The sequence below is a fragment of the Lepidochelys kempii genome, chromosome 1 (genome assembly GCF_965140265.1).
Source record: "Lepidochelys kempii isolate rLepKem1 chromosome 1, rLepKem1.hap2, whole genome shotgun sequence".
In the NCBI taxonomy this organism is placed as follows: Eukaryota; Metazoa; Chordata; order Testudines; family Cheloniidae; genus Lepidochelys; species Lepidochelys kempii.
In genome coordinates, this window is record NC_133256.1 from 242,515,618 (window position 1) to 242,541,347 (window position 25,730).

The 25,730-nt window shown below is 47.6% G+C and overlaps 2 protein-coding genes and 1 long non-coding RNA gene across 6 annotated transcripts in view; 1 reads left to right on the forward strand and 2 right to left on the reverse strand.

The window, feature by feature from the left end:
- The window catches only part of ACRBP (acrosin binding protein), a 24,290-nt gene extending 21,072 nt beyond the window's left edge, over positions 1-3,218 (forward strand). For all 4 annotated transcript variants that reach the window (XM_073321243.1, XM_073321222.1, XM_073321232.1 and 1 more), the window contains exons 3-4: positions 146-240; positions 664-3,218. In XM_073321243.1, the coding sequence (XP_073177344.1) occupies positions 146-240; positions 664-1,254 (686 nt within the window). In that variant the 3' untranslated portion in view covers positions 1,255-3,218. The remainder of the gene's footprint in view (positions 1-145; positions 241-663) is intronic.
- Positions 1-7,070, reverse strand: part of LOC140901777 (uncharacterized) — a 13,710-nt gene extending 6,640 nt beyond the window's left edge. Inside the window, exons 1-3 of the long non-coding RNA XR_012155974.1 lie at positions 6,971-7,070; positions 3,785-3,842; positions 1,765-1,971 (exon numbers count right to left, since the gene is read on the reverse strand). This is a non-coding gene — a long non-coding RNA (uncharacterized lncRNA). The remainder of the gene's footprint in view (positions 1-1,764; positions 1,972-3,784; positions 3,843-6,970) is intronic.
- LOC140901774 (uncharacterized) overlaps positions 1-21,078 on the reverse strand; it is a 33,836-nt gene extending 12,758 nt beyond the window's left edge. Inside the window, exons 1-3 of the mRNA XM_073321258.1 lie at positions 20,970-21,078; positions 17,007-17,120; positions 13,078-14,780 (exon numbers count right to left, since the gene is read on the reverse strand). Of these exons, the coding sequence (XP_073177359.1) occupies positions 13,078-14,780; positions 17,007-17,034 (1,731 nt within the window). The 5' untranslated portion in view covers positions 17,035-17,120; positions 20,970-21,078. The remainder of the gene's footprint in view (positions 1-13,077; positions 14,781-17,006; positions 17,121-20,969) is intronic.
- Positions 21,079-25,730: the final 4,652 nt, after the last annotated feature.

Genomic DNA, 25,730 nt, shown 5'->3' on the forward strand with positions numbered 1-25,730 from the left:
TTGGGAGGTTACTGGATGGCACTGAGTTTTATTATTGGCAGATGGGGACCACCCAGTCTTGGGATTTATAACTGAGGGTTAGGAGAAGTGACTGTCCAACACTGGAGTTTTTCAATAAATTTAATTATTATTTACCTCTCTCTAGGGCCTGTATGCTCAGACCTGCCAGAAATTCCCTTCTTCGCAGACTTTTGTACATTTACCTTTTATCGCTGTACTATGAAAAAGTATTTTGTTAAGGTGAGTCTGAACTGTTTCCGGATGAATCTGGTACTGAGGAATGCACTGGGATGCGCAGACACAGGAAACGGCTGGTAGCACTCAAAGAGAGTGGAGAATGGGGGGCGGGACGGATGAAGGGAGAAGGATGATAAAGAATTGTGAGAAGAACAAAACATGAGAAAACTAAGAGAGGGAGCATGTAAAAGAAGGAAGGAGAGGAGAATAGGAAGACAGTTGTACAGAGAAATATGGTGGTCAAGAAAGGAGTCAGGGAGAGATTTTTTTTTGCCTGTCCTGATGCCTATGAGAAAACTTTGGATGATAGGAATGGGAAATGTGTAATTGTGTAGCAAGTGGTGACCCCACACACCTAAGAAAAGAACGGGTGCAGGGTCCCTGTGCTTTTCTGCCTTCCTCTGATGTATCTCTGCTCTTCCACAGAGGGTTATATGCCCAGAGGAGATCCAAAGCAAGACTGGTAGGACACGAACCTTCAACGAAGATGTCACTGCCAGTGATACACTTTTGCCCCCAAAAAAGACCTCTACCCAGTCTTCCACCACCGCAGGACCCCTACCTCCTTCTGGTACAGGAGCAGCTGCTGTCAAGGATATCCTCCTATCAACTTCACCCCAATCCAACTCCCACACGAGAATACTCTTAATCTTCTCTCAGAGCCTACCTAAACCTCAGAGCATACCAGGAAACTCCCCTGTCAACCAGATCAGAGAGGAGGCTGAAAGTGGCCAGCAGCAAGGAGAGCTGTCCAGCCCCCAGGAGTCCCATCTACCCACCAGCGACCTGGAAGACCTCTTCCTGCGGCTAAAGGACCCCAACGTGCAGCACTGGATGCAGGCAATGCAGGTGCTGCTGGCCAAGCTGAAGACAGCAGAAGAACAAGAGTTACAGGCTACTTCCCTGAAGCTGCTGATGGCACTGAACCATGCAAACATGCAGCAGGAGGCTAAGCCAACAGCCACAGAAACAGTTCAGGAGAGAGAAAAACAGACAGTAGGGAAGGAGCAGCTATGAAGCCACCCTGGCTGGTTTATATAAAAGAAGAGTCTGATGTGCAAGCTTCAGTATAAGCTGACCTTTGAAAGGAAAGCATCTTACAGATGGGACTTCCCTGAAACCATCAGTGTAAGGGGAGGAGCTCAGGATACTAAATATGTGAAGTCCCTTTAAGGTTTCCTGCATTTCCCATAGCCAAGGTGTGGCAATGAAGAGGGAATGCCTGGCTGTTTTGGGTTTGAAGGAAGGTGGATCCCATCAGCTGAAATGGAATGACCAAGGATTGAACAGGAAGAAAGCTTCCCTTTGGAAACAATTGTTCTAAGTGAAGGTTTCCCTCTTTCATATGAATAATTTTTCTATTGTGTCATTCTTTAAGATGGGAGGTCTCCATTCCTAGAAAAAGGGGGAGGGGGGCAGGGATGGAGAAAGTGACTCATACTTGTCTGTTCGGGTTTGTATCCTGCCCCAAAAATACATACTGTTCTGCACAGATGAGAGGGGATTTGTGTGTGATTCAGTACATACGTTAGGAGGAAGTCAGGCCCTTCATCCGCAAGCGTAGGTGTTTCCATTCAGAGCCAAACACACGTTTTCTTCTCAAAAAATGAGACGTTCCAGTTGAACACCACAATGGATAGTCTACAATCAGGAAGGTCTTGCCCTCCAGGGTAATTTCTGGTTCAGGACATTTCCTCTCCTACAAGCATGGTGTCCGTATCTTGTGATCTACTCCTGGAATAGAAGGTGTAAAAAAAACAAAGGACTGATATTGATTTCAATAAGTGATCCCACCTGTCCCAGATGGGAGCTAGATCTCTGAATCCACCTCAGAGGATCTTTTGCTGTAGTGGCTGGAAATGGTGCTCTGTTATTTTTATAAATAGAGGACAGATCTGTAAAGATAATTATACAAAAGCATTTGCAAGTGACAGAGACAAAGCTGCCAGGGAGCCCGTTACGGCTTCCTGATTCTGCTCTGAACTGGTGCCGAGTGTACTCTGGAGGCTGCTCTAAACTGAGCCAGCTCATTATGTTTTCCAAGGGACCACATGCTTGCTGAGGAGAGCCAAAGCACATATGCTGGCCAATTACCCTGCCCACCTCCGTTGCCCCTTTGTACTGAGAGCAATGGGAAGGAAGTGTAGAAACCAGCCCTGCCAGCCAAGTAGTTACATGAGAATCTCAGATAGGGTGGATAAAAATCATTATTTTTCTGAATTTTTAATTCAGATTATAGGAAGTTTTTCTTTTTAAAAATGTTTAAAATGAAATCTGAATTTAATACAAAATATGTAAAGGCCCAAGCTTATTGCAATCTCTTAAAACAATTAAATAAAAAGTAAGTATTCTGAATCCGTGAGCCCCTATTAAAAACTTTAAGTTAAAGGATGCTTTTCTATGTAAATAAAGAATGGGGGGAAGGGGGAGAGAAATCTAACTTTTGAGGTTAAACTCTATAAACATGGCACAATAGGTCACGTAGGTCACGTATTAAGGGCTTGTTTTGTTTAATACAAATAAATATGCTATTTTGTGTCTTCAATTAAATTCCATCCTAATGCAGCTTGACATAAATCATTAGCAAAAAGTTAACCATCCAGTAAATAAGCAAGATTATTCACCATTTTCTAACATACTAAAATGTACAATTGATAAGAATCTGAAAATATTAAACTATATAATTGCTTAAATAAATCTGGCCTAGGGGAAGTATAGTACATTGGGGTGGTATGGAGGTTTGAAGTAGCAAAAGAACTAGGTAGGTAGCAAAAAAATGCATCAAATCTAGTGTAAAGGTTCTATTTAATTGTAAATCAACTTGGTTTAATGGTTATATCTACCAATGAGAATGCACCTTTCTTTGGAAAAATAACTGAAATACAAATGGTAAAGTTGATTAAAATCAATTATTTAAAATTGCAGTTCTCCACTTGGTGGTTTAAATCATCCAACCTGATCTCAGAGCCTTCATTTAAAAAAAAAAAAAAAAAAAAATTCTAGCCTTGGTGGTTGTGGAGAAATGCTTGAAAATGTGACTCCTAAAGATTCAAAATCAGAGGGCAAACAAAAAGATTCCAAAGTTATTTTTGAAATTCTCATGATTTTTAAGCCAGTCTCATAATTTTTAAGTATTTGGGGCTGGCAATACAGATTACACGTGCAAAGATGAAGTGTGAGCACGACTCAGTAACTGCCAAAATCTGAAGTGTTTTGATGCCACTTTTCAGCAAAAATCCCACTGTTCTTTGGAAAATTCACTTCATTTTGTTACCAAAAGTGGGAGCTGTTGGGTGCTGAGCGTTTTTGAACATGTGACCTGAGATATTTTTAGTCCATATGATTGAACCTTCTTTTCATTTTTAAAACACTCTACAAATCTACATGCATAGTGAGATTACCTCAAATACTGGTATGCTACAACTAGAGTATGGGGTACTCTTACTGGTGCAAATTTGGAGTAATGTGATCTAGGGGTTCCCCAGATACAACCTCTCCCCCACAAATAAGAAGTGAACTTGAATATTCAAATTGCTCTAAAACCCACCTGCATAGTGAGATCATCTTGATCACTGGTATTCCACAGCTGGAGCTAGGGAAGAAGACTTTGGGAAAGAAGGAAGGAGAACATCCACTTAGAGAAATGGGTCAGCTCACATCTCTCAGAACTATCATGGCAGGCTGTATTCATCCCTGGGGGGGGGGGGGGGGCCTTCTGATTCATCTGGGAACCTCTCATTGAAATGAATAAACTACTTCACACCACTGCAATCCTGTGATGCTGAAAAGAGCTATGCAGAGCCCTCTCCCTCCCTACCACTAGTCCCTGAAGTGGAGTACGAAGTCCAGGACTCCCCTCCACTCCACCTTGCTGCCTCCAACCAGTAAATCATGCCTTCCTCTCGGCCCATGGGTTATCACCTTCCCTCCTCGAGACCAATCCAGCTCAGGGGAACATGGAGGGGCTAGGACGAGGGCACAGCTGATTAGCAGTGAGGTGTTCTCAGGAAGCCTCTTTGTGCCTCCCCACAGATGCCCCCCAATTATGCCCCCCTCCCTCCCACCACTTCCTCAAAAGCCACAGCATTGAGATTAACAGCAAGTCTTCCTTTGACTTAAAACAGGCAGGATTCCACCGCAGGCCTTCAGGTGGCCCAAACCACTTTTAGCCAGTTCCGAAGTAATGGCTCAAGTTGCCTGTAGGTCTGATCTGCACTATAGCTCCAGACAGTTACAATTTTAAGACTGCTTACAGTCTGGGGGGAAAGCTTCCTTTGTGCACACTGGACCAAAAAGCCAAAAATCTAGGCAGGCAAACATACAGGCGGACCATGGGGATAAGGATCCAGCATAACAAACAAGATGAACGGTCCCGGTTGGTGCATTGTAAGTTTCACCACGGTCTCTGCCATCTAACATGCTTTTTTACCTTCAAAAAGTATAGTTGTTTCTTTACATTTCCGCATCCTAACTTTTTATTTTAAAGCATTTATAACCCATCCCTGGTCATGCTGAGCTGCTTGCTGCTGGTTAATTTCACCTTTTCTGCTGCTGTATTTGTTTGCTTTTAATAAACAAACCTCCATACCACCCCAATGTACTATACTTCCCCGAGGCCAGTCTCCCCTAACCACAGCTCTCTTCCACCACCCCCCTGAACCTGTACTGTCCTTTAAACCGCCTCCCTCTACACCCACTTCCTCCTTTCTGCTATAACCCACTTGCTAACACCCCTGCGGCTGCCTCCCCCAAATCGTCCCCAAACTTCCTTCCACTCTTCCCCGGAGCAGAGCTGGCTGGCGGGGACGCTGCCCGACTTTTCTCCTTTCTTTCCGAGACGTTGCTCCTGTTTCACTTCCCCCGTTGTTGCCTGCAACTCCCAGAGGCACCGATTTGTTGGCCTCGCCCCCTGTCTGCTGGGGCTCTGCCCGCAGGCCCGGGCTCGTCCCTCCCCGGCGGGTTCCGCGCGCACCGAGAGCGGGAAGGGAAGAGGAAGCGGCTCACTATTCAACTCCCCTCCCCCTGCGCAGGACTTTGCAGCCCTCTCTACCAGCGGGAGGCTCTATGGTTTTAATCCTTCACTGCCCACACCAGAGCTGAACTAGTTTCTTTGTCTTCCCTCCGGGCTAATCTCTCCCTGGCCCTCTCAGCGCAAACCCCACCCATGGCTCCTGGCTGAATTCCTCCCCCCGCCGCCTGCATGGAGCGAGCGTTGCATCCAGGAGACAGCGGCCGGGCTGGAGAACCAGCCGCGAACTCCGGGAGAATGCAACAGACTTGCCAGGGGATCTTCTGCAGCACGTACCCTCCCTCAAACTTTAACGACAAAGTCCCCCCACCAAGCCATCGTCGGTGTCTCCTGTACACCCCCTCAGGAGCCCCAGAAACTGCAACAAGATCTCCGCGACCCTGGTGCTGAGCAGGAGCAATGACTTCCTGGAGACTACAGGGAACGGCTCCTCTCGCTCACAAAGCGCTCTCTGCCCCACACAACCCTAGTGCCCCCCTCATTCTTATTGCAGAGGATTGTGTACATCCCCCATAAAGACTAATTCAACTGAGGCTACAGAAATACCTATTTACACTATGTCTCTAGCTATGTGATCTGGGCTTCACTACTGTTTTTGGCAAACTGACTCTCGTTAGGGTGCCCATGTTACAAACCCAACTCTCCAGTGCAGTAGACGTACAGTACCATAAAGGAGAAATCCCACAAATATTTTGCCCTTCTCTCACTATGGGTCACACATCGTGTCCCATGTAGGGGCTCTGACAAGCAGAGAGGTGCAGATCTGATCACTAGGCCCCTAAAATAGCTGTTACCACAAAGTCTCAGCTAGGGTGGTATCTTCCCTTTAGGCAAACCTTGTCAAGGGGCTGCCTAGAGCAGTGGTTCTCAACCAGGGATACCCATACCCCTGGGGGTATGCAGAGATCTTCCAGGGGGTACATCGACCCATCTAGGTATTTGCCTAGTTTTACAACAGGCTACATAAAAAGAACTATCAAGGTCAGTACAAACTAAAATGTCACACAATGATTTGCTTATACTGCTCTATATACACTGGAATGTAAGTAGATTTACATTCCAATTGGTTTATTTTATGGTAACAGTGAGCTGTGACACTTTGGTATTTTTATGTCTGATTTTATAAGCAAGTAGTTTTTAGGTGAGGGGAAACTTGGGGGCAGGCAAGACCAATCAGACTCCCGAAGAGGCTACAGTAGCGGGGAATGGGTGAGAGCCACTGGTGTGAGGTTCCACTCTCCTCCTGGGCCTAAGGTTTTCTGAGCTCACAATGGTCCCGGCATCTCCTCTGTTGGGGGTTCGCCGTGCTGTGGCAGCACGCAGCTGGGATGGGGCACTTTCCCATTCCCCAACAGGATTCCCTTCTCCTCCCCTCCCCCAAGGCAATAATCAGGCCTCCCCGCTGACTAATTGGGTTTGAAACGTTTTTGCTTTTCGCCTGGAGAAACCGCAGCAGCGATTGCTCTCTATGAAACCAGCGATCAGGGGACTAACGCACACCGCGCTTCGCTTCGCCCCAGCAGCCACACGTCCCGCGGGCGTAGGCGCGGGCGCAACAAACGCAAGTGCCTCCTGTAAGGAGAGCGGGAAAGTTACACAGCCCCCAAGCCTCCCGCCAAGGCACGCGTGACGAGGCGTCCTATGGCCAAGGCTCGCGAGGCCGAGGCTGCAGGACGGCTTCCCGCTCGCTCTGTCCGTACGTACCCGCCGCCCTGGGCGGGCTTGTCCTCGGCCGCCCGTGGACGCTCCCAAGAGCCCGCGACAGAGCCCACTTGCTGCCCGGGCTATTGCAGGAAAACGGCCCGCAGGAAATTGCAAGACCGCGGTCACATGACGAGTGAATCGCGGTGACATGCGCCCTCTGGTGATTCAGGAAGAGGGAACTTGGTGACTCAGGGGCACTGAGCAAGTGTAACTAGGTCACTTGCTCTCCTCTAACCCGCTCCCCTCCCCGGTCACCCCCACCACTGAAAAGGATTCCTTTCTTTCTTAGCAAAATGGCTGTGGCGGCAGGCAGCTGTACACGGGCATAAGTGTAGCTGGCAAAACTTTCTAGTCTAGAAAGTACTGGGTTGGAGGCAACATTGCTGCTGACACCAAGGAAATCAGATTGACCGGGTGGAAACGTGAACCGATCCAGTTGCTTCAGGCACACACACCCGCTAACCCTAGCATACACCCCCTTCTTATGGGGGGATTTTGCACAGATAGAGCATAAGCTCATGTATGCTGCTCATCTAGAACTCCCTCTGCCTTTCATCTGAAAAGGAAGCCACTTTGCTTTGTGGGATATGCAGCTACCTCATCAAATGTCACCGGCACACATGAAACAGCTGTTCCCCAGTCAGTCTCTGCTGCTTTGGTGATAAACCCAGTGCTCAGGCACAAGGTGACTAGAAAAGGGGCAAAGCTAAGTCAGGGCAGAGTGGGAAGCGTCCCCAAGGCTGCCGGAAGGATACTATGGAGCCAGCGTTCATTTCTGTAGTGGCTGAGGGTTGCAAGTTGCCATATAATTTATCTATTTACCAAGCTGTCCCATAAACCCACTGAAATGGCCTCTCTACGCCTGCAATCTTCCAGCTCCTCCAGCTGCCATTCCACCTTTCTTCTCTCAGTGTTGCTCTGTTTCCCCACCCAAGAAGAAATCTAATGGGTTTCTTGCAGGCTGTGGTCTTAAAATAGAAAAGCGACTTAAGTTTTCGATCATGCCATTTTATTGGCGGTTGCAGCATTAGAAACCCAGTGCAGCATGTCTCTTTCATGTGTATTCTTAGTGTGATAAAGAGACAAGCTTAAGAGAAGACAGAAATAGTAGAAGTGCAACAAAAACTGTCCCTTTCCTTACCCTCAAGCTCTACATCATTTCACCACTCTATAAAAATAAAAGCTAAGACCTGCTAACCCTATTGCCGACGTAAGGGGACTGTTGCCCCCTTACTAACATTTAGTGGGGGTGTTTTAGTTGCTAGCTCCCAGTACTAAAAAGGGGGAAGGGTTGATGGGGAATCAGGACCCTGAGACTGACAAACCCCAGGAACAATGGGGAGAGGCTTATGCTCCAGGTCAGCCTGAATGACAGGGCAACCAGGCTAATCAGGGAGTCAGGAGGCCAGGGAGGTCCTGTCCTCCGTGTGAGCTGGAATTGCCTGGGTCGGACAGAGTGGGGCCGAGCTAAGCTGGGAGCAGAGCTGTACCAGATCCAGAGGGACCAGAAAAGCAGCCCAGAGAAAGCAGACTTGACCTGGGAGGAGAGCTGCAGCAACCAGAGTCAGAGGGGCCAGAAAAGCAGCCCAGGAAGCAGGTCAGTGCTGGGAGCAGAGTGACAGAAGCAGCCTGCAGAGCAGACCCGTCCTGGGAGCAGAGCTGCAGCAACCAGAGCCAGAGGGGCCAAAGAAGCAGCCCAGGGAGCTGGAGGCAGAGCAGCAGCAGCAGTCCTGAGACATAGTGGTGGAGCTGTGGCTGGAGTAGTCCAGAGCTGGATGCGGCGAGCAGTTGGGGAAAGCGAGGGGGACTCTGGGCAGCAGGCCCAGCGCAGGGAGACGCCTCAGCCAAGAGGCTCTGCAGGCCAGGCTTGGATCATAACCTCGACAGGGCGGGGGCGACACTGGGAAGAAGGGTCCTACCACTTAGAGCCTTGAGAGCATGTGGCCACCACCAGAGCAAGTGTCCAACCCACAGCATCCCTGCAGCACAGCCAGGGCCTGAGAAGGAGGCCTGGGACTTACAAGGAACAGACTGTGAACTGCCCTGACATTCCAGAGACACTGTTTGTGATGTTCCCACCCACAGAGCGGGTTGATATGTTTCCTTTAACCTTTCCCATTCTTCTTTATTCTTTTTAAAATTAATTGTTGATTAAATAACTTGCATTTGCTTTAACTTGTACGTAATGGTCAGTGGGTCAGAGAAGTGCCCAGTGCAGAGAGAGTACCCTAGAGTGGGGACACCCTAGGCCCTGTCCTAGGTGGGCCCAGCCTTGTTGGGGTTACAAGGACTCTGCCAGACAGGAGAGTGGAAGGGGAGTCCTCAAGGGCAGGGAGGCCACTGGGTAAAGGAAGTGGGAGCGAGGACTCAGATCCTTTCGCTAGCCCACTTCACCGGGGTAGTGCACAAGCCAGGAAAGTTCCCCACAATAGCAGGACTATTCCCCTGCTTACACCTAGTAATGATTTCACTGTCCAGCTGGTAAGGGGCAATCCAAGGTTCCTAGCAACCAAGTCCTTAGTGGGACCAAACATCCACAACCCTTCTTAGAATAGTTTAATTAGTCTGCTTTGTGATGTCTCTAGGAAAGATCTCCACTCCCACTGTTTGCAGCAGTTACAGCTGGTCATGACAATCAAGGATCTTTTCCATTGGGGATCCAACACGGGTACAGAAAAACCCTTCTGCTTCTTCCTTTTGACACCATCTCCTAGATCAGAGAATCATAGAAGCGTAGGAGTGGAAGGGACCTTGAGAGATCATCTAGCTCTGTCCCTGCACTCAAGGCAGGACTACATAATTACTACACCATTCCTGATAGGTGTCAAATGTTCAGTTTCTGCAGAGGCTTATGTGTCTCTTACCTTCATTAATTTTCCCCTTTGCATTACCACCCACCTGTGGCCAGGAAAGACCGAATGTATCAGATAACAAAAAGTGCCTTTTCCTCACCCACTTTACCCCTCAATCCTATTATGACCCTTAATGCTACCAGGAACCAAGTCCCGTAACTTCCCCTCCGCGCCCTCTCCCCCCAGCATTACTGGTGAGAAAAGGATTTAGTTACTGAAAACTATATCATGTTCATTCCACACACCTACACACACAAAATATCTGCTACACTGGAATTAAAGTTGATATGTACTAAAAAGACTTACAACACGTGTTAGAAGTTCAGAGTTTAGACTTAAGAATGACCTATAATGGAAATAAAATTGATTTGTACCTTTTCTGCTTCTTTATGATGTGTAAGGACAGCCTTATAGATTCCCCATATTCTTCCCCAGGAGATTTTAGTCTCCCCCCTGCTTTTTACTTTAGAAGTATCAGGATCATCAAATCTAGTCTTCCCTATTAGACTCCTTGGATGCCTCACACGTGGGTTGGTGTCTTTCTCAGCCCCTATGTGAAGGTGCCTTAACAAGGCACCTTTTCACCAGAGTTCTAAATAGGTGTTCAAACAAACAAGCAAACCACACACACAAAAACCCAGTTCAGAAGGCAGAGTTTTAATCCACCTCTCTCCACACAAACATACACACACAATTCCCTTCTCAGTGAATCAAGTTTCAGTAGCATGGTTCCCTCTGATTAAGATTTTCAAAGCAGACTAGGAGAGTTAGCTACACAACTCCCATGGAAGCGAATAAGTGTTCTGTGGCTAAATCCTTCAGTCCAGTGAAAATCTCAGCTATTTGTTCACCACGCATCCAGTGTAGTCAAGGCCTGAGTTTCTAATTTAATAGCATATATTACTTTAAAGACTCTACACATCTCAAAGAAATCAAAAGAGTGGAAAAAAGCCAATGTTTTTTCCTCTGCAAGTTTAACTTTATAAGAAATCCAAACATTTAACATTTTGGAAAGACACAGATGATTTGTCACCCAAACACCTTAACTCTGCTCCCACAGAGATGCTCTGAGAACAAGCAGAGTCAGATGATCCATGATCGCAAAACTAGATTTTTTTTTTTTTTACTTTTATTTGTACAGTGCACCCTTCATACAGGTGCACACAGACCAAATTTTCTAATTTCTGATCAAACAATTTATTGAAGGCAATCATTTCCCAGTACACAGATTCCATGCATCACCAGATATACAAGTGTCATTAGCCAACTAGATAGCAGAGTTACCTGTACAAAACTCAAAAGCTGAAATCATGGTATTAAGGTTGCAAGACAGGACAAAATTGAATGTAGCGTTGTAGCATGTGCTTTATGTATGAAAGCAATGAGCCCAAAGGTCTGTCATTGACAGTCACACACAATCACCTGCAAAGCATACAAGTCCAGAGGCCTTTCCAAGTTTAAGCAGTGCACCATCATGTGATGCAGACTTCTTAAAGACCCTGTGAAAGAAAATGAATGGGAAGCTAGGGGACGGACGGGTTCTGGCATTCTTACAATGATCAGTCCAAATTTAAGAAGTTCAGAGCTGCAGGCTGTGTCCTGCTTTAGAAATGACAAATAAATGGATGTTTCAAAATTAGAGTTATCACTTTGAGTTTTACATATAACGCTGTAGGAAACCCACCCTCCTGCCACTGTCCCCATATTGGCTATTGACACCTGTACAACACAATGGGCATGGGACTCATCAGTCTGTAGGTCAGATAAAAGGCCTTTGCTATGACAGAAGATTTTCCCCACATATGCCCTGGCCATTTACAATAGGGTTTCTCATCCATGTAGATTCTCTTAATGTATGAGATTTGAGCTGCCACTGAAATGCCCCCATATTCAGTATACTGATAGCATTTCAACTCCATGTAGGTCCTCTAATGGCTAATAATGCAGATCTCTTTAGAGCTTCCTCTGCCTTTTGTTCAGAAGAGCCCACTCCTAGGTGAAATAGATGGCCACCTCCTCGAATGTCACTGGTACATGAAATAGGTGTTCTTCATGCAGCACCTGCTGCTCCCAAGACAAACCCACTGCTCAGTCCCAGGTTGAGAAGGGAAGGGCAAAGCTGAATCAAGCTATTACGAACAGTGTTCATAGTGCTGTGCTGGGGACATTATCTAGCTAAGCCTTTGTAACAGAATCGTTCCCATGGTATCTAAGCTTACCAACTGCCTCATAATTTCTCTGTTTACCAGAATAACACATGCATTTGTGTTTGCATTGCATACACCCAACAAAATGAATATTCTCCGGCCATCTTCCAAATCAGCTTGGCCACCAAATCAGCTTGGCCATCAGCTTGCCTTCATTCTCTGGATCTCTGTGTTGTTGGGTCTTCCCCATAAGGGGGAGCTCAGGGGGCTGCTTGCACCTCTTCTCACCCTCCTCCCTGATAAAGGAGGGTGGGAAGCACGGAATGGAGAATGCTTTGTGATACAGGACAGTAAGAAAAAGAATAACCCCCGCCCTTTCAGGTAAGGGGGCAGAAGAGGGTGAAGCAGTGACTTGTGGGAGGGCCAGATGGAGGTGGTTGACAACCTGAAGGGTTAAGGACAGTCATCTCCTCCTGTACAGGCCCTGATCCATGCACATTTTAGGTGTGGAGGAGAGACATATGGTGGGGTCTTTCCCTGCTGCACAGCTTGGGAGCTGCACAGCTGGGAGGGGCAACTATAATGCAGAGTTCCTAAGCTCAGAAGGACTGGAGCTCAGATGATGGGCTGCTTAGCTGACTGAATGGCATTTCCTCTACCTGATACAAATGGCCTAACTGCTTCGGAAGTCTCTCTTGCACTCTCCCCCATATTCCTTCAGACAGAGCTTCCACCACTTCTGAGATGGCTCCCACTCCCCAAGTTTTGTAGCCACACAAGAGGGGTAAGCGGGCAACCATGCTGCACAGAAGCTTTTGCTAAGTTCCCCTAAGATTCGGCTTAAAAATGTATAATAATGTCCTCTTATGTTTGGAGGCCAGGTGCGGCGGAAGGGTTAGCTTTCTCGGCATCACAACATGCCTGATGCATTTTTAGGAGGATTTTAATTAAGAGATTGATTGTGAGTCAATAGTTTCATGATCAATTAACATTGTAGCACTGCTTCCGCTTTGTTGCGTCATTCAGTCCAGCAAAGAGCCACTCCTGACAGCATGGGCATAGAGTACCACATGGCTCACGGGTCCCTGTCTCAGTGTCTCTCTCCCGCATGGGTGCTCCGGTGCTGAGTGAGCCCTGCACTCTGGCTGAAAGTTTTCCCGCACTCGGTGCACTCATAGGGCTTATCTCCAGTGTGGATCCTCCAGTGCTGCACCAGGGCAGAGCTCTGGCTGAAGCTCCTCCCACATTCCGTGCACTGATATGGTCGCTCCCCTGTGTGGACTCTCTGATGCTGGGTGAGTGCCGAGCTGTCACTGAAGCTCTTCCCACAGGTGTGGCACTGGTAGGGTTTGTCTCCTGTGTGGATCCTTTGGTGGGTGGTGAGCTGCGAGCTCTGAATGAAGCTCTTCCCACACTCGCTGCACTTGTAGGGCTTGTCCCCCGTGTGGATTCTCCTATGCTGCGTGAGGTGTGAGCTCTCACTGAAGCTCTTCCCGCACTCACTGCAGTGGTAGGGCCGCTCCCCAGTGTGAATCCTTTGGTGTGTGATCAGCGTGGAGCTCTGGCTGAAGCGTTCACCGCACTCCCCACACTCAAAGGGCTTGTCACCGGTGTGGGTTCTCCGGTGTTGAATCAGCACCGAGTTCTGCCGGAAGCTCTTCCCACACTCAGTGCATTGGTAGGGCTTCTCTCCCGTGTGAATTCTCCGGTGCTGAATGAGACCCGAGCTGTCCACAAAGCTTTTCCCGCACTCGTTACATTTGTAGGGCCGCTCCCCTGTGTGGATCCGCTGGTGGGTGGTGAGCTGGGAGCTAAAGCTGAAGTTCTTACCACATTCGATACAACTGTAGGGTTTCTCTCCAGTGTGGATCCGCTGATGCTGCATGAGTGACGAACTCCGGCTGAAGCTTTTCCCACATTCATTACACCGGTAGGGTTTGTCCCCAGTGTGGATCTCCTGGTGTCTCAGGAGGTTCCCCTTCCTACTAAAGCTCTTCCTGCACTCCACACATTCATATGAGTTTTCCCCAGCATGAACTCGCTGATGTTTCAGGAGCTGTGACTCCTGATCAAAGCTTTTCTCACACTCAGAACATTTGTGGGGTTTCTCTCCCAGGTGAAGTCTCTGATGCGCTTCCAGATCTGAGCTCAGGCTGAAGCTCTTACGGCATTCAAGACATTTATAGGGTCTCTGCTCTGTGTGGATTTTCTGATGCCTGATAAGGTTGGAGCTCACACTGAAGCTTTTTCCACATTCATCACATTTGTAGCGTTTCTCTCCCGTGTGGATCCTGTTGTGGTTGTAGAGAGTGGAGCTCCGATTGAAGCTTTTCCCACATTCAGCACATTTATAGGGCCCTGCTCCAGCATGCAGTCCTGGATGTTTCACGCATGTTGAGCTGTCAGTAAAGCCTCCTCCGGATTCAGTACATGTACATGGCTTCTCTCCCTTGTGGATCTTTTGATGCTGAGTGAGGTGTGAGCTTTGATTGAAGCTCTTCCCACACTGCACACATTTGTAGGGTCTCTCCCCCGTATGGATCCTCTGATGAGTAACCAGCGTCGAGCTTACACTGAAGCTTTTCCCACATTCACTGCACTGATAGGGTTTCTCTCCAGTGTGGATTCTCTGGTGTTTGATCAGTGCCGAATGAACACTGAAGCTTTTCCTGCATTCTGTACATTGATAGTGATTTTCTCTGCCGCGCGGCCTCTGATAGTTAATGGGGCCAGCATGCGTGTCTAGTTTCTTTCCTGCGTCTAGCTTCAGCTGAGGATTCTCCTCTTCGCTTTCTCTCACAATCGCATCATCTAGGGAAGTAAAGAGAGAATCCAGACAGCACTCATTGCTTGTGCTCAGGAGAAAGGCAATCTCAGGGAAGCGTAAAGGGTGTGTTACAAGTAAGACACTAAGCTTAAGGGGATGAGCTTAAGGGTGTTTCTGCACACTACAAGTGCTACACTGGCAAGCTGCGGAGCTGCAGTTATTCCACTGTAGTGCAGACATTCACTACAGTGATGGAAGGGGTTTCGCCATCACTGTAGTAAATCCATCCTCTCTAGAGGAGGTACCTAGGTCGAAGGAAGAGTCCTTCCATCCACCTAACCGTGTCTAAAGTGGGAGTTAGGTTGAGCTAACTACATTGCACAGGACATGACAATTTTCACAGCCCTGAGTGCTGTAGCTAGGTTGACCTAAGTGTGAGGTGTAGATCAGGTCTAAGACTATAAGCTTTGCATCAAGCCCCAGCACAATCTTTCCCTAGACAGGGACAGGGAGTGAGGAGAGGGACATGGAAGAAAGAGTTGGGAAGAGGAACAGAGTGAAAGAGAGTGAGGTGAGGAAATGTATGAGGATGAAAGGAAAAGTAGATTGGTATGAGGAGAGACTGGGGAGGCGAATGGACTGTGGGACCTTTCGTTCTCTCCCTCCAGACTACTAAGGACCGTTTTTAGCATGACTATTGTTCTGCAAAAGGCACCTCAGGCTGCTGATGTGGAGGAGAAGCAGAGTCCATCATAAGCAGGGAAACTCAGAGGAGCAGTTTGCCATCAGCATCTCCTGCTACATGGGGATCTAGTCTCCCCAGCTTATTGGGTCAAAAGCCCACCCTATTTGTTTTTAGCCCAAGACAACAGTGGACTTTGCCTCTCCCCCACATCAGGGGATTGAGGAACTTTTTGAAGAATACAAAAAACTCTTAACTTGGTGCTAGGGGTGCTCCAGTGCATTTCCTATCAATGCTATCACTGAGAAGAAAAAGAAAAATTCAGGAAAAAGCACCAATTAGAACAACATTACTATCCACACCAACATCATGTCACATCTTGCCACCCACACCTCACCTAACTTTCCACTGTTTGTAATTTCCAAAAGCTGGAATATTGTCTGCTTCATGGTGCATGAAATACCAAGTGTGTAAAATTTGGCAGTGTGCAGTAAGAGGGCCTGGTGGGGGGAAAAAACAAAACCTAAGACTGCTTTTTTAAAAAATTACAAAGTTAGGGATTTTTAAAGTGGGTTAAACTTTTCAAATTAGGCATTTTTAGAGAATGGAAAGTATATTGAAAATTCAAGCTTATTCTGATTCAAACAGTATAATTTGGGTCATTACAAGGGTGAGATTTTGTTTTATAAGGGAGTTGAACTCCACTTTAAGCTGAAAACCATATATTAGCCAGGGATCTGCTACAAAGCCTCCATAATAAAGAGAAAGTATGTGGTGTGAATAACCAGAAAATATTGGCCAAATCTTTCAAAAGAAGAATCAAAAAGATATGTGCTTTATAAAAATCTCCACTTACGTCTCAATATGGACTTTGGAGCCTAAGTGATTTGGGAACACAAGTCTCATTGGGCACCTTTTCCTTGTAAGTCACTTAGGAGCCTCAGATTTTTGAAACTTGTCTATTTCTTGTCCTCAACATTCATAGTATTAATACAGTTATACAAATACTCTGGATTTTATATAGGGCAGACTCAAGTTTCTAGAACAGGTGGAAGAATCCCAAGAAAGTTGAGTGCTTGGCATACCAATGTATAGGTGATTCTTGCTAAGAGCCTAACAATGCACTTCTACTATAGCAGAGCCAATGAGATCACAGAACGAGACTGATATGAGACTCATGAGTAAGGCTACGATTTAGTCACGGAGGTCAGGGCAGTCACAGATTCTGTGACCTTACCGGACCACTGTGACTTCTTCAGCTTCAGCTGACAGCAGCTGAAGCTGTGGCTGGAGCCGGAGCTATGCTCTCCACATAGCCCCACTGTGGGGGCTGCCACCAGGGCCGTGTGCCCCTGTCCTGCAGTGCGGGCTGCTGCTGGGGCTGTGCACCTCTGCCCCGCAGCTTGTACAGTTATTTTTAATAAAAAAGTCACAGGCTCTGTGAATTTGTTTGTTGCCTGTGACCTGTCCATGCCTTTTACTAAAAATAACCATGACAAAATCTTAGCCTTACTCATGAGCTGTGTTGGAATTCCAGCTCTAAAACGGGCTAATTAACTATGTAAATTGATTTTAAAACAGCTCTCACCTGTATAGGGGTCTCTAATGCTCTCCATTTTCTCAGGGCTCCGGAGATCAAAGACATATGGTTTTTATCCTTGTTCCATCTAAGAGGTCACTTCACCCCTAGCAGCCAAAAATCCTGGTCATGGGAAAGAAAACAGGGGTAATGAACCTCAACAACAATCAGATGTGATTAATGAGGGAAAGTATACCCAAAAGCCCCACACAGAGGAAAACCGGTGCCTAACCTTAAGCCTTGTCACTGCGAGTCTGTCTTTCCTTACCTGTCCCCTTTCTGGGAAATGATACGATTCACAGGTCTGACAAGTGAGAACATTTTGGCCCCAATTCTGCATAGGAATCAGTACAGGGAGAGCATTGTGTCTGGATGGAGTCCTATTGACTTAGTCATGACTCTGCACAGGCATCAGGGTTCATCCTTGCCGATTCTTTGGCAGGACTGGGACCCAGAAATGTGATCCTACCCACACTGAGATCAGTGACAGAGCTCCCACTGACTGGTGTTGCAGGACTGTGAGCTCTTCAAGGCAGGGACCTGGCTTTTACACATTCCTGTGAAGTGCTCAGCACATATCTGGGCATTTATTATTATAAAACAATAGGGAAGTATTTGAGGAGGAATTGGAAGAGGCCAGTGACAAAGCCAGATGAAAATCCAACAAGGTATTTAGATGCCTAGAGGAATTTTCAAAAGTGCCTACCCTCATTAGGTTCCTAACTCTCATTGAAATCGAGCTGGCTGTCAGACAAGCTACCACCTGTCCCACCCCTGCCTCTCAGCGCTCCTTTGATGCTCTTAACTGAGTGTCCTGGAGGTTTAAAGCATCCTTCAAAGCTCTCCTCAAAACTCTCCTTTGCTGTGATCCTACCAAAAAAAAAAAAAAAAAATTACCATGCTCATATCACTGCCTGTCAAGCGGCTCAGGGCAAGGGCCATCTTTTTGTTTTGTGTTTATTCAGTGCCAGGATAAAACAAATAAATAAAATAATAATAACAATAACCACCTGCTTAGGCACTTTTGAAAGTCCAACTAGGCACTTATACGCATCTTTAGGTGCCTAAATACCTTTGGAAAAAGTGCTCAGGTAGCATTCACGTTTTTAGGATGAGTAAATCTCATCTTCTTGAATGTGGTTTTTATTCATAGCCTGAAAGAGGAACCCACCTTTCCGCCTTTTTCAAATCCCAAGCAGTTTCTCAACTTTGAATTAACTAGTCCAAATGAAGGAAATATTCTCTCTACACCTGCTAGCTAAACTGAAACCAAAAGGAAATGAAGGAAAAGCTTTTTCCTTCAAACAAAACAAAAACCTCTGAAGTACTTACATTTGGAAAAATTTGAATACCAACTTTCATTGCATTGTAAAGATGGAAAATGATATAGGTTCTTACTTAATGCAGTACAGGACTTTGACCTCAAAAGTTAAAGATGTTTACCCTGACGATGTACATCATTAGAAAAGCAGTACCCTTTAATTCATTCAAATCTGCGGAGAGTTCCCTGATGCAGCACATTTATTTATTTAAATAGTTTCAAGCAAGTTTAGGCCTTAACATAACTTGTCATAATTATCAAAATAATTTTAAAACAGGTTTATTTTTAAAAACAAAAATATATTTAAATGAAAAAATCCAATTTTTTAAATGTAAAACAAATAAACTTTTATCCACTCTGCCTTCCAATACTGGAATAAGCCATACCTACATAAGCACTTTTATATAAGTATATCTGTGTCTACATTAGGGGGGTTCGCAAAAAGAAAAGGAGTACTTGTGGCACCTTAGAGACTAACAAATTTATTTGAGCATAACCTTTCGTGAGCTACAGCTCACTTCATCGGATGCATTCAGAGCTATTACCAGCAGGAGAGCGGGGGGAGGGAGCAGGGGGGGAACCTTTTATAGTGATAATCAAGATGCACCATTTCCAGCAGTTGAGAAGTTTTTTGTTGAAGAATTGCAACTTTTAGGTCTGTAATCGAGTGACCAAAGAGACTGAAAGTGTTCTCCAACTGGTTTTTGAATTTTATAATTCTTGATGTCTGATTTGTGTCCATTTATTCTTGTACGTAGAGACTGTCCAGTCTGACCAATGTACATGGTAGAGGGGCATTGCTGGCACATGATGGCATATATCACATTGGTAGATGTGCAAGTGAACGAGCCTCTGATAGTGTGGCTGCTGTGACTAGGCCCTATGATGGTGTCCTCTGAATAGATATGTGGACACAGTTGGCAACGGGCTTTGTTGCAAGGATAGGTTCCTGGGTTAGTGGTTTTGTTGTGTGGTTGCTGGTGAGTATTTGCTTCAGGTTGGGGGGCTGTCTGTAAGCAAGGACTGGCCTGTCTCCCAAGATCTGTGAGAGTGAAGGGTCATCCTTCAGGATAGGCTGTAGATCTTTGATGATGCGTAGGAGGGGTTTTAGTTGGGGGCTGAAGGTGATGGCTAGTGGCGTTCTGTTATTTTCTTTGTTGGGCCTCTCCTGTAGTAGGTGACTTCTGGGAACTCTTCTGGCTCTGTCAATCTGTTTCTTCACTTCCTCAGGTGGGTATTGTAGTTGTAAGAATGCTTGATAGAGATCTTGTAGGTGTTTGTCTCTGTCTGAGGGGTTGGAGCAAATGCGTTGTAGAGCTTGGTTGTAGACAATGGATCATGTGGTGTGGTCTGGATGAAAGCTAGAGGCATGTAGGTAGGAATAGCGGTCAGTAGGTTTCCGGTATAGGGTGGTACTTCAAAAACAGACTCCAATAAGAGACTGCTGAATTGGAATTAATTTGCAAACTGGATACAATTAATTTAGGCTTGAATTGAGACTGGGAGTGGATGGGTCATTACACAAAGTAAAACTATTTCCCCATGTTTATTCCCCTCCCCCCCCCACCGTTCCTCAGATGTTCTTGTCAACTGCTGGAAATGGCCCACCTTGATTATCACTGCAAAAGATTTCCCCGCCCCCCCGCTGGTAATAGCTCACCTTAAGTGATCACTCTCTTGTTACAGTGTGTATGGTAACACCCATTGTTTCACGTTCTCTATGTATATAAACCTCCCCACTGTATTTGCCACTGAATGCATCCGATGAAGTGAGCTGTACCTCACGAAAGCTTATGCTCAAATAAACTGGTTAGTCTCTAAGGTGCCACAAGTACTCCTTTTCTTTTTGCGAATACAGACTAACATGGCTGCTACTCTGAAACCTGTCATTAGCGGGGTTGTGCCACTTTAAAACTACAGTATAGGGATGTAGTTAAAGCGACACACCTTTTGTGTTTAGACAAGCCTTAAGTTATGTAACGTCTCATTTTCTGCTTTTTATTTTGATCTGGTTACTGCTTATAGTTTCTGGTTAGTTCCACCATTTATGCAGCATTTCAGAATAGTTTTTTTTTAATGGGGGGGTTGTTTTGCAGTTTATTTCTTTTGTTAACAAAAAATCAAGTTTGCTCGTTGCAAAAAATGTACTTATATCCCCACAACTCTTTTCCTTTGACCCCAGCCCGCTCCCATCATCTCCCGCCTCCAAATTTCATCTTAAATCCCCTCCCTCTACCACTCCCTTAGCATTCACCGATCTTCCCCAAACTCCTTTCCACGTTTTTCTGAAATCCTGGTAGGCGGCGTACTCGGTTTTGTTAAAGATCATCCGGCTGTGCCTGAGGATCCCTGTACAGCTCCCCACACGCTGCCCCTGAGCTGGGGGGGAAACCGCAGACACCCCCCCCCGGCCCATGCCGTCCCTCAGCTGTCCAGCTGGGCGGTGCGGGAGAAATCCTGCCGAGGCACATCCCTTCAGGATGAGGGGCCCTGGTTCGTTCTCCTTCCCTGAGTCAGTCCCAAGTCCAGGCTCCAGCTCTAGCTCCCTCTTCGTTGCTGTCGCTTCCTACAGGCAGTGATTTCCCCTCCTGGGCCCCGCCCTGCTGTGTCCCCTCCCCCCGCATTACCGAGCCCCCCCCCGCCCGGCTCACCCGTGTGGCTGCGGGAAGCCGCAGGAGCGGGTCGCTCAGTGCGAACGCCCGGGGGTGCGGGGCTGTAGCTGTGCGGCGCCAGGTGCCATGTGCACGGCGGGCTGCGGGGAACAGGACGTTCCAGGTCGCTGAAGTCCCCACTGGGCAGGACTTTCTAGTCCTCCTCTCCAGAACCGGCTCTTTGGTTTTAACCCTCACTTCCCCAGACTGGAGAGAGACGTCCCCTTTCCCGCGGTTCTGCTCCTTTGTACCCTTTCCTGCTAGAGGCCACTCACAGCCCCCTGGCCTGCACCATCCCCTGCCACTCAGAACAAAGTTCCCACGGGGCTCCTGGGCCATTTTCTCTCCCCTCTTGGTTTTGGACAACTGTAGCCGGGAAAACAGTTCAAGCACAGGGTCCCAATTTGGGGTTCTGCCGTGTCCCCTTTAGGGTGGTTTGAGCTGCTGTAAATCACTCAAGCTGGCCCTTGGTAAGCTCCCAGAATAAGGGTGTGCTGAGGAACATGCTGATGGGCAGGGTGCTGTTCGAGCACTTGTGCCGCAGCACTGCTCAAAGCCACAGTAATAGTTGGACCTGAAGGATGGTCCAGTGCTTAGGACCTTGAGCAAAGAAGCTTCAGCTGGTCCTGAATAACTCCATGTGTAGCCAAGACCTAATAGCAGTTCCCCCGCTATATTCTCCCATCCAAGTCTCTCCACCTACCAGAGGGTGATGGAGGCTTCTCCACTGCTCCCTTGAATCCTGTACTGCCATTCCCAAGAGAGCAAAAACAATAACCCCTCACCCCACCCCAAAATAACACCAAACGACAGGAGATTAGCAGGAAAACCATGAGAGTGAAATAAATGCCTTGGGGCAACTCTACACTACAAAATCAGTTGACCTAAATTACATAGCTGTACAGCCACACCCACTGCAGTAATTAAAATCACTTTTGCATCTCCACACTATGCTCCTTGTGTCAGCAGTGGGTGTCCTCCCCAGGAGCGCTTACACCAATTTAACTGTCAATGTGGGGCACTCTGGGATGGTTTCTAAAAGGCAGCAATAGTGTACACACTGCAGACTTGTCCCATCAATGTAAGTGACCTACAACTGACATCAAAATGCCACGCCCATGAAAGGCCTAGGGCTTATGTCCATGTAATTAGTGCTATAAAGACACCGCACAATATTTACATTGGCAATTGGCTGTCATTCTTGTCAGTGTCAAGGCTCCATGGTAGAGCTGTGAAATGCTCCATGGTAGAGCTCTCTGCAGGGGTGGGGGGCTCCAGCTAGAGCCTGGCTGCCAGGCTCCCGGCTGGGCTACTGCCCAGCTTCCCCACTCATACCAGACTGCACCTGCCAGGCTCCCCACTCAGTGCCAGGCTGCACCCACCCGACTCCCCACTCCCAACCAGGCTATTGCCTGGGCTCCTGGCTCCCTGCTCAGCTGCCCCTGGGCTCCCCATACCCCACTGGTAGCCCTGATGCACAGAGGCTCCCTGCTAGGAGTCTGGGTGCTGCCCCCCCAGATCCCAGATCCCCGCTTCTTGCTGGAAGCCTGGGGACTGCCCCCCGGCTCTCTGCTCCCCACCCAGTGGCTGCCATGCTCTCAGCAGGGAGTGGGGAGCCTCAGTCAGCATGTAGGCTCCTGGCAGGGAGTGGGGGGCCGAAAGCCTCAGGGCAGCACCTGGGCTCCCTGCAGGGAGCTGCAAGTGGAGCTGAGAGCCTAGGCAGACAAGCTGGCATGTAGCCCAGGGCTGCTCCTACTGGTAGTCACAGAGCATTTGACCCCCTAATTCCTGAGCTACCAGTAAAAGACAGCCTCAAAATGGAGCCCTAAGCTCTCCTCCCTCATCCCTTCACCGCTGGCACCATCAGGAAAGTGGGGACAGAGGACCAGATATCAGTGCTAGATAGACAGAAAGGGGGAAGGGAACCAGGTCAGGGAGGAGGGGCAGAGAGAGAACTGGTTACAGGGGGCAGAAGGGAAGTGGAGCATGGGAAATAGGGAGTAGGTGCTCGACAGGAGGTAGAGACCCTGGCAAAGAGGGCAGGCAAGGCCTGGGGGGTTATGGGAGGGGGATGGCACAGAGAAGCAGGGAGTGACTGGGAGGAACAAGGCAGGAGACAAGGGGTCGCAGTGGGAGCTGAAAGGGTGGAAGAGCCTGAAGGGAGGACCAGGCAGAACAGCTGCAAGGGGAGCACATATGGGAGAGTGTGACACTAGGCCAGAAAAGACTCATGCGCTGGGGCCGGGGGACAGGGCAGTGAGAAAGGTCCCATCCCTCCCAGCCCCCTCCCAACTCAGAGGAGAAAGGAGGGGAATCTCAGCTGTGGCAGCTGGTTAAAGAGCCTGCAGGGCTGCTGCCACTGCCTCTGCTCCTGTGGGGGGGCCCTTCACCCTCAGCAGGGCCCTTCAACCTGTTGTTTCCCCACAGGCTGTGCTCAGACCTGACCCCCACTGCTGCTCCCAGCCAGAAACAGCTGCTAGCAGCCTCCCACCAGCATTCACAGGCTGCCAGGTGTTCCTTCTCTGGCCTGCAGCACTTGTGTGTCTCCACCAGGGATATCCCAGCTGGCCTCTTACCTGCTCTAGGCCAGTCCCCAAGAAAGGCCCCTCCCAGCCAGGACAGCCCTTTTTAGAAGGGTTTCCACCTGCCTGCTCTCATTGGCCAGGTGTGTCTAGGTGGGAGGGGAGTTACCCTCCCCCTGCTGGAATATGATCCCCCAGGGTTCCTCCTGGGGGCAGGGGAAGCCCAGGAATGAATGAGCTGCTCAGCAGATTCATCACACTGCTGCCCGCAGTGTTGTGCGGGAGCCTTCTCCTTTGCAGCTCCTGGCACCTTAGCAGCCTCCTTCAATAGGCCTCAGCCTCAAAATCTAAGAACAGCCTCTAGCAAAATAGTCAGGCAATATTTAAAAAAATAAAGCCCGTGAGTTGAATTCTGCACTCAGAGGTAAAGAGTCAGAGGCTCCCTATGTGTAGGATTCTGCCTGGCAATTTTGCCGGAAACCAACACAAAACAGGAGCCACCTCCTCTATCTTTCCTCCTAGCCCTTAGTGCAGCATCCCCTCCTCGGAAACACCCATTTTCTGACACTTTCCTGCAGCTTCCTCCCAGTCCTGCACCTCTTCTAGCACACCTCAGTCTCCAGCAGTCACCTGTCTCTGCCCCCTACATTGTAGACTACTACCCCTCTCCTTCCCCCAAAAGACTTCTGGTCTCCTACCTCCATTGTTCCAACGTCAAGCATTCAAAACTCATGAGTCAGGCCCCCCAAATCAGGAGACTGACTTAAAAATCTTAGGTTTCAGAGTAGCAGCCGTGTTAGTCTGTATTCGCAAAAAGAAAAGGAGTACTCGTGGCACCTTAGAGACTAACCAATTTTGTGAGCTACAGCTTATGCTCAAATAAATTTGTTAGTCTCTAAGGTGCCACAAATACTCCTTTTCTTTTTACAAATCTTAAGAATTTAAAAAATCATATTTGGGAGTGGGTTGAAAAAAAATTCTTCTGGTTTTTGAGTCTTCAGGGCACAATCAAGAAGGCCAGAAGTGTACTTTTCCTTTTTAAATAAAAGATTCTCACGTAATCACTTGACTTCAGGAGCTGGGGATTTAAGGACAACACCAAATATTGCGAGACTCTAGATAAAACCACAAGAGATAGGACCACTGCACCTCTATCCCACAAAGCAAGCTGCTTGAAGTGCTATTGTCCCTTCTCTCGGTCTGGCCCTCTGCAGTATGTTACTGCATATGATGAAAAGCAGGTCACTATGAGGCCAGCTGTAGCTCAGCAGTTTGGGGTGGAAGACCAAGGCAGGAGCAAGTAGGGTAGGAGAGAGGTGAGAAATAAAGGAGGGATAGTTAGATTATGGGTTGTTGTTGTTTAATACAAACCAACACCTGTGAATTTAATTTCTAAATATGCAATTAAAAATCTAATCACTCACTCATTGGAATTCAATGGGCTAAATGGAATACATTGAAATAAGATACCTGAGATAATATTATTAATGTCATAGAATATCACGGTTGGAAGGGACCTCAGGAGGTCATCTAGTCCAACCCCCTTGCTCAAAGCAGGACCAATCCCCAATTTTTGCCCCAGATCCCTAAGTGGCCCGCCTAAAGGATTGAGCTCACAACCCTAGGTTTAGCAGGCCAATGCTCAAACCACTGAGCTATCTTCCCCCCTATATCATTGTATCAGGCTCTGGGAAAGAAGCTGCTATGGAGAGGATCTGGAGCTATTTAATTGTCCATGCTATAAAAAGGTTAAACTCACCAAACCAACACTTTTCTCTGCTGAGGGAAGGTGTAATCTGAACAGATGGGAAATATACATGGGAGAAATCAGATATCGAGGTACTCCAGGGCCAAAGTGACTGTTCAGTCACAAGCTGAATCTGGATAAAATGAAAAGCGTTCTCAACACTACAGGGAGGATCCTCTCTATCTAGGTTCATACCATGTTCATTACTATGCTGTATGAGTATTTTTTAAGTCTTCCTTTTCCCCCTTTCCCAGCCTTTCCTGGACTTGCCAGTCCAACACTCACTCCATGTCCACTCTGCTCTCCTGTACACAGTCCATCCATTGTTTTCTTGGCCATCCCCTTGCCCACTGCCCACAAACTCTAGTCTCAAGTGCACCCCAAGAGGATCTCCGTCATCCATCCTTCATACACTTGAGCTCTTTAAGTGGCTGTATCATTTATCTTTTTACAGATATGTTGTATGAATTTGCATTTCCATCCCATAGACCA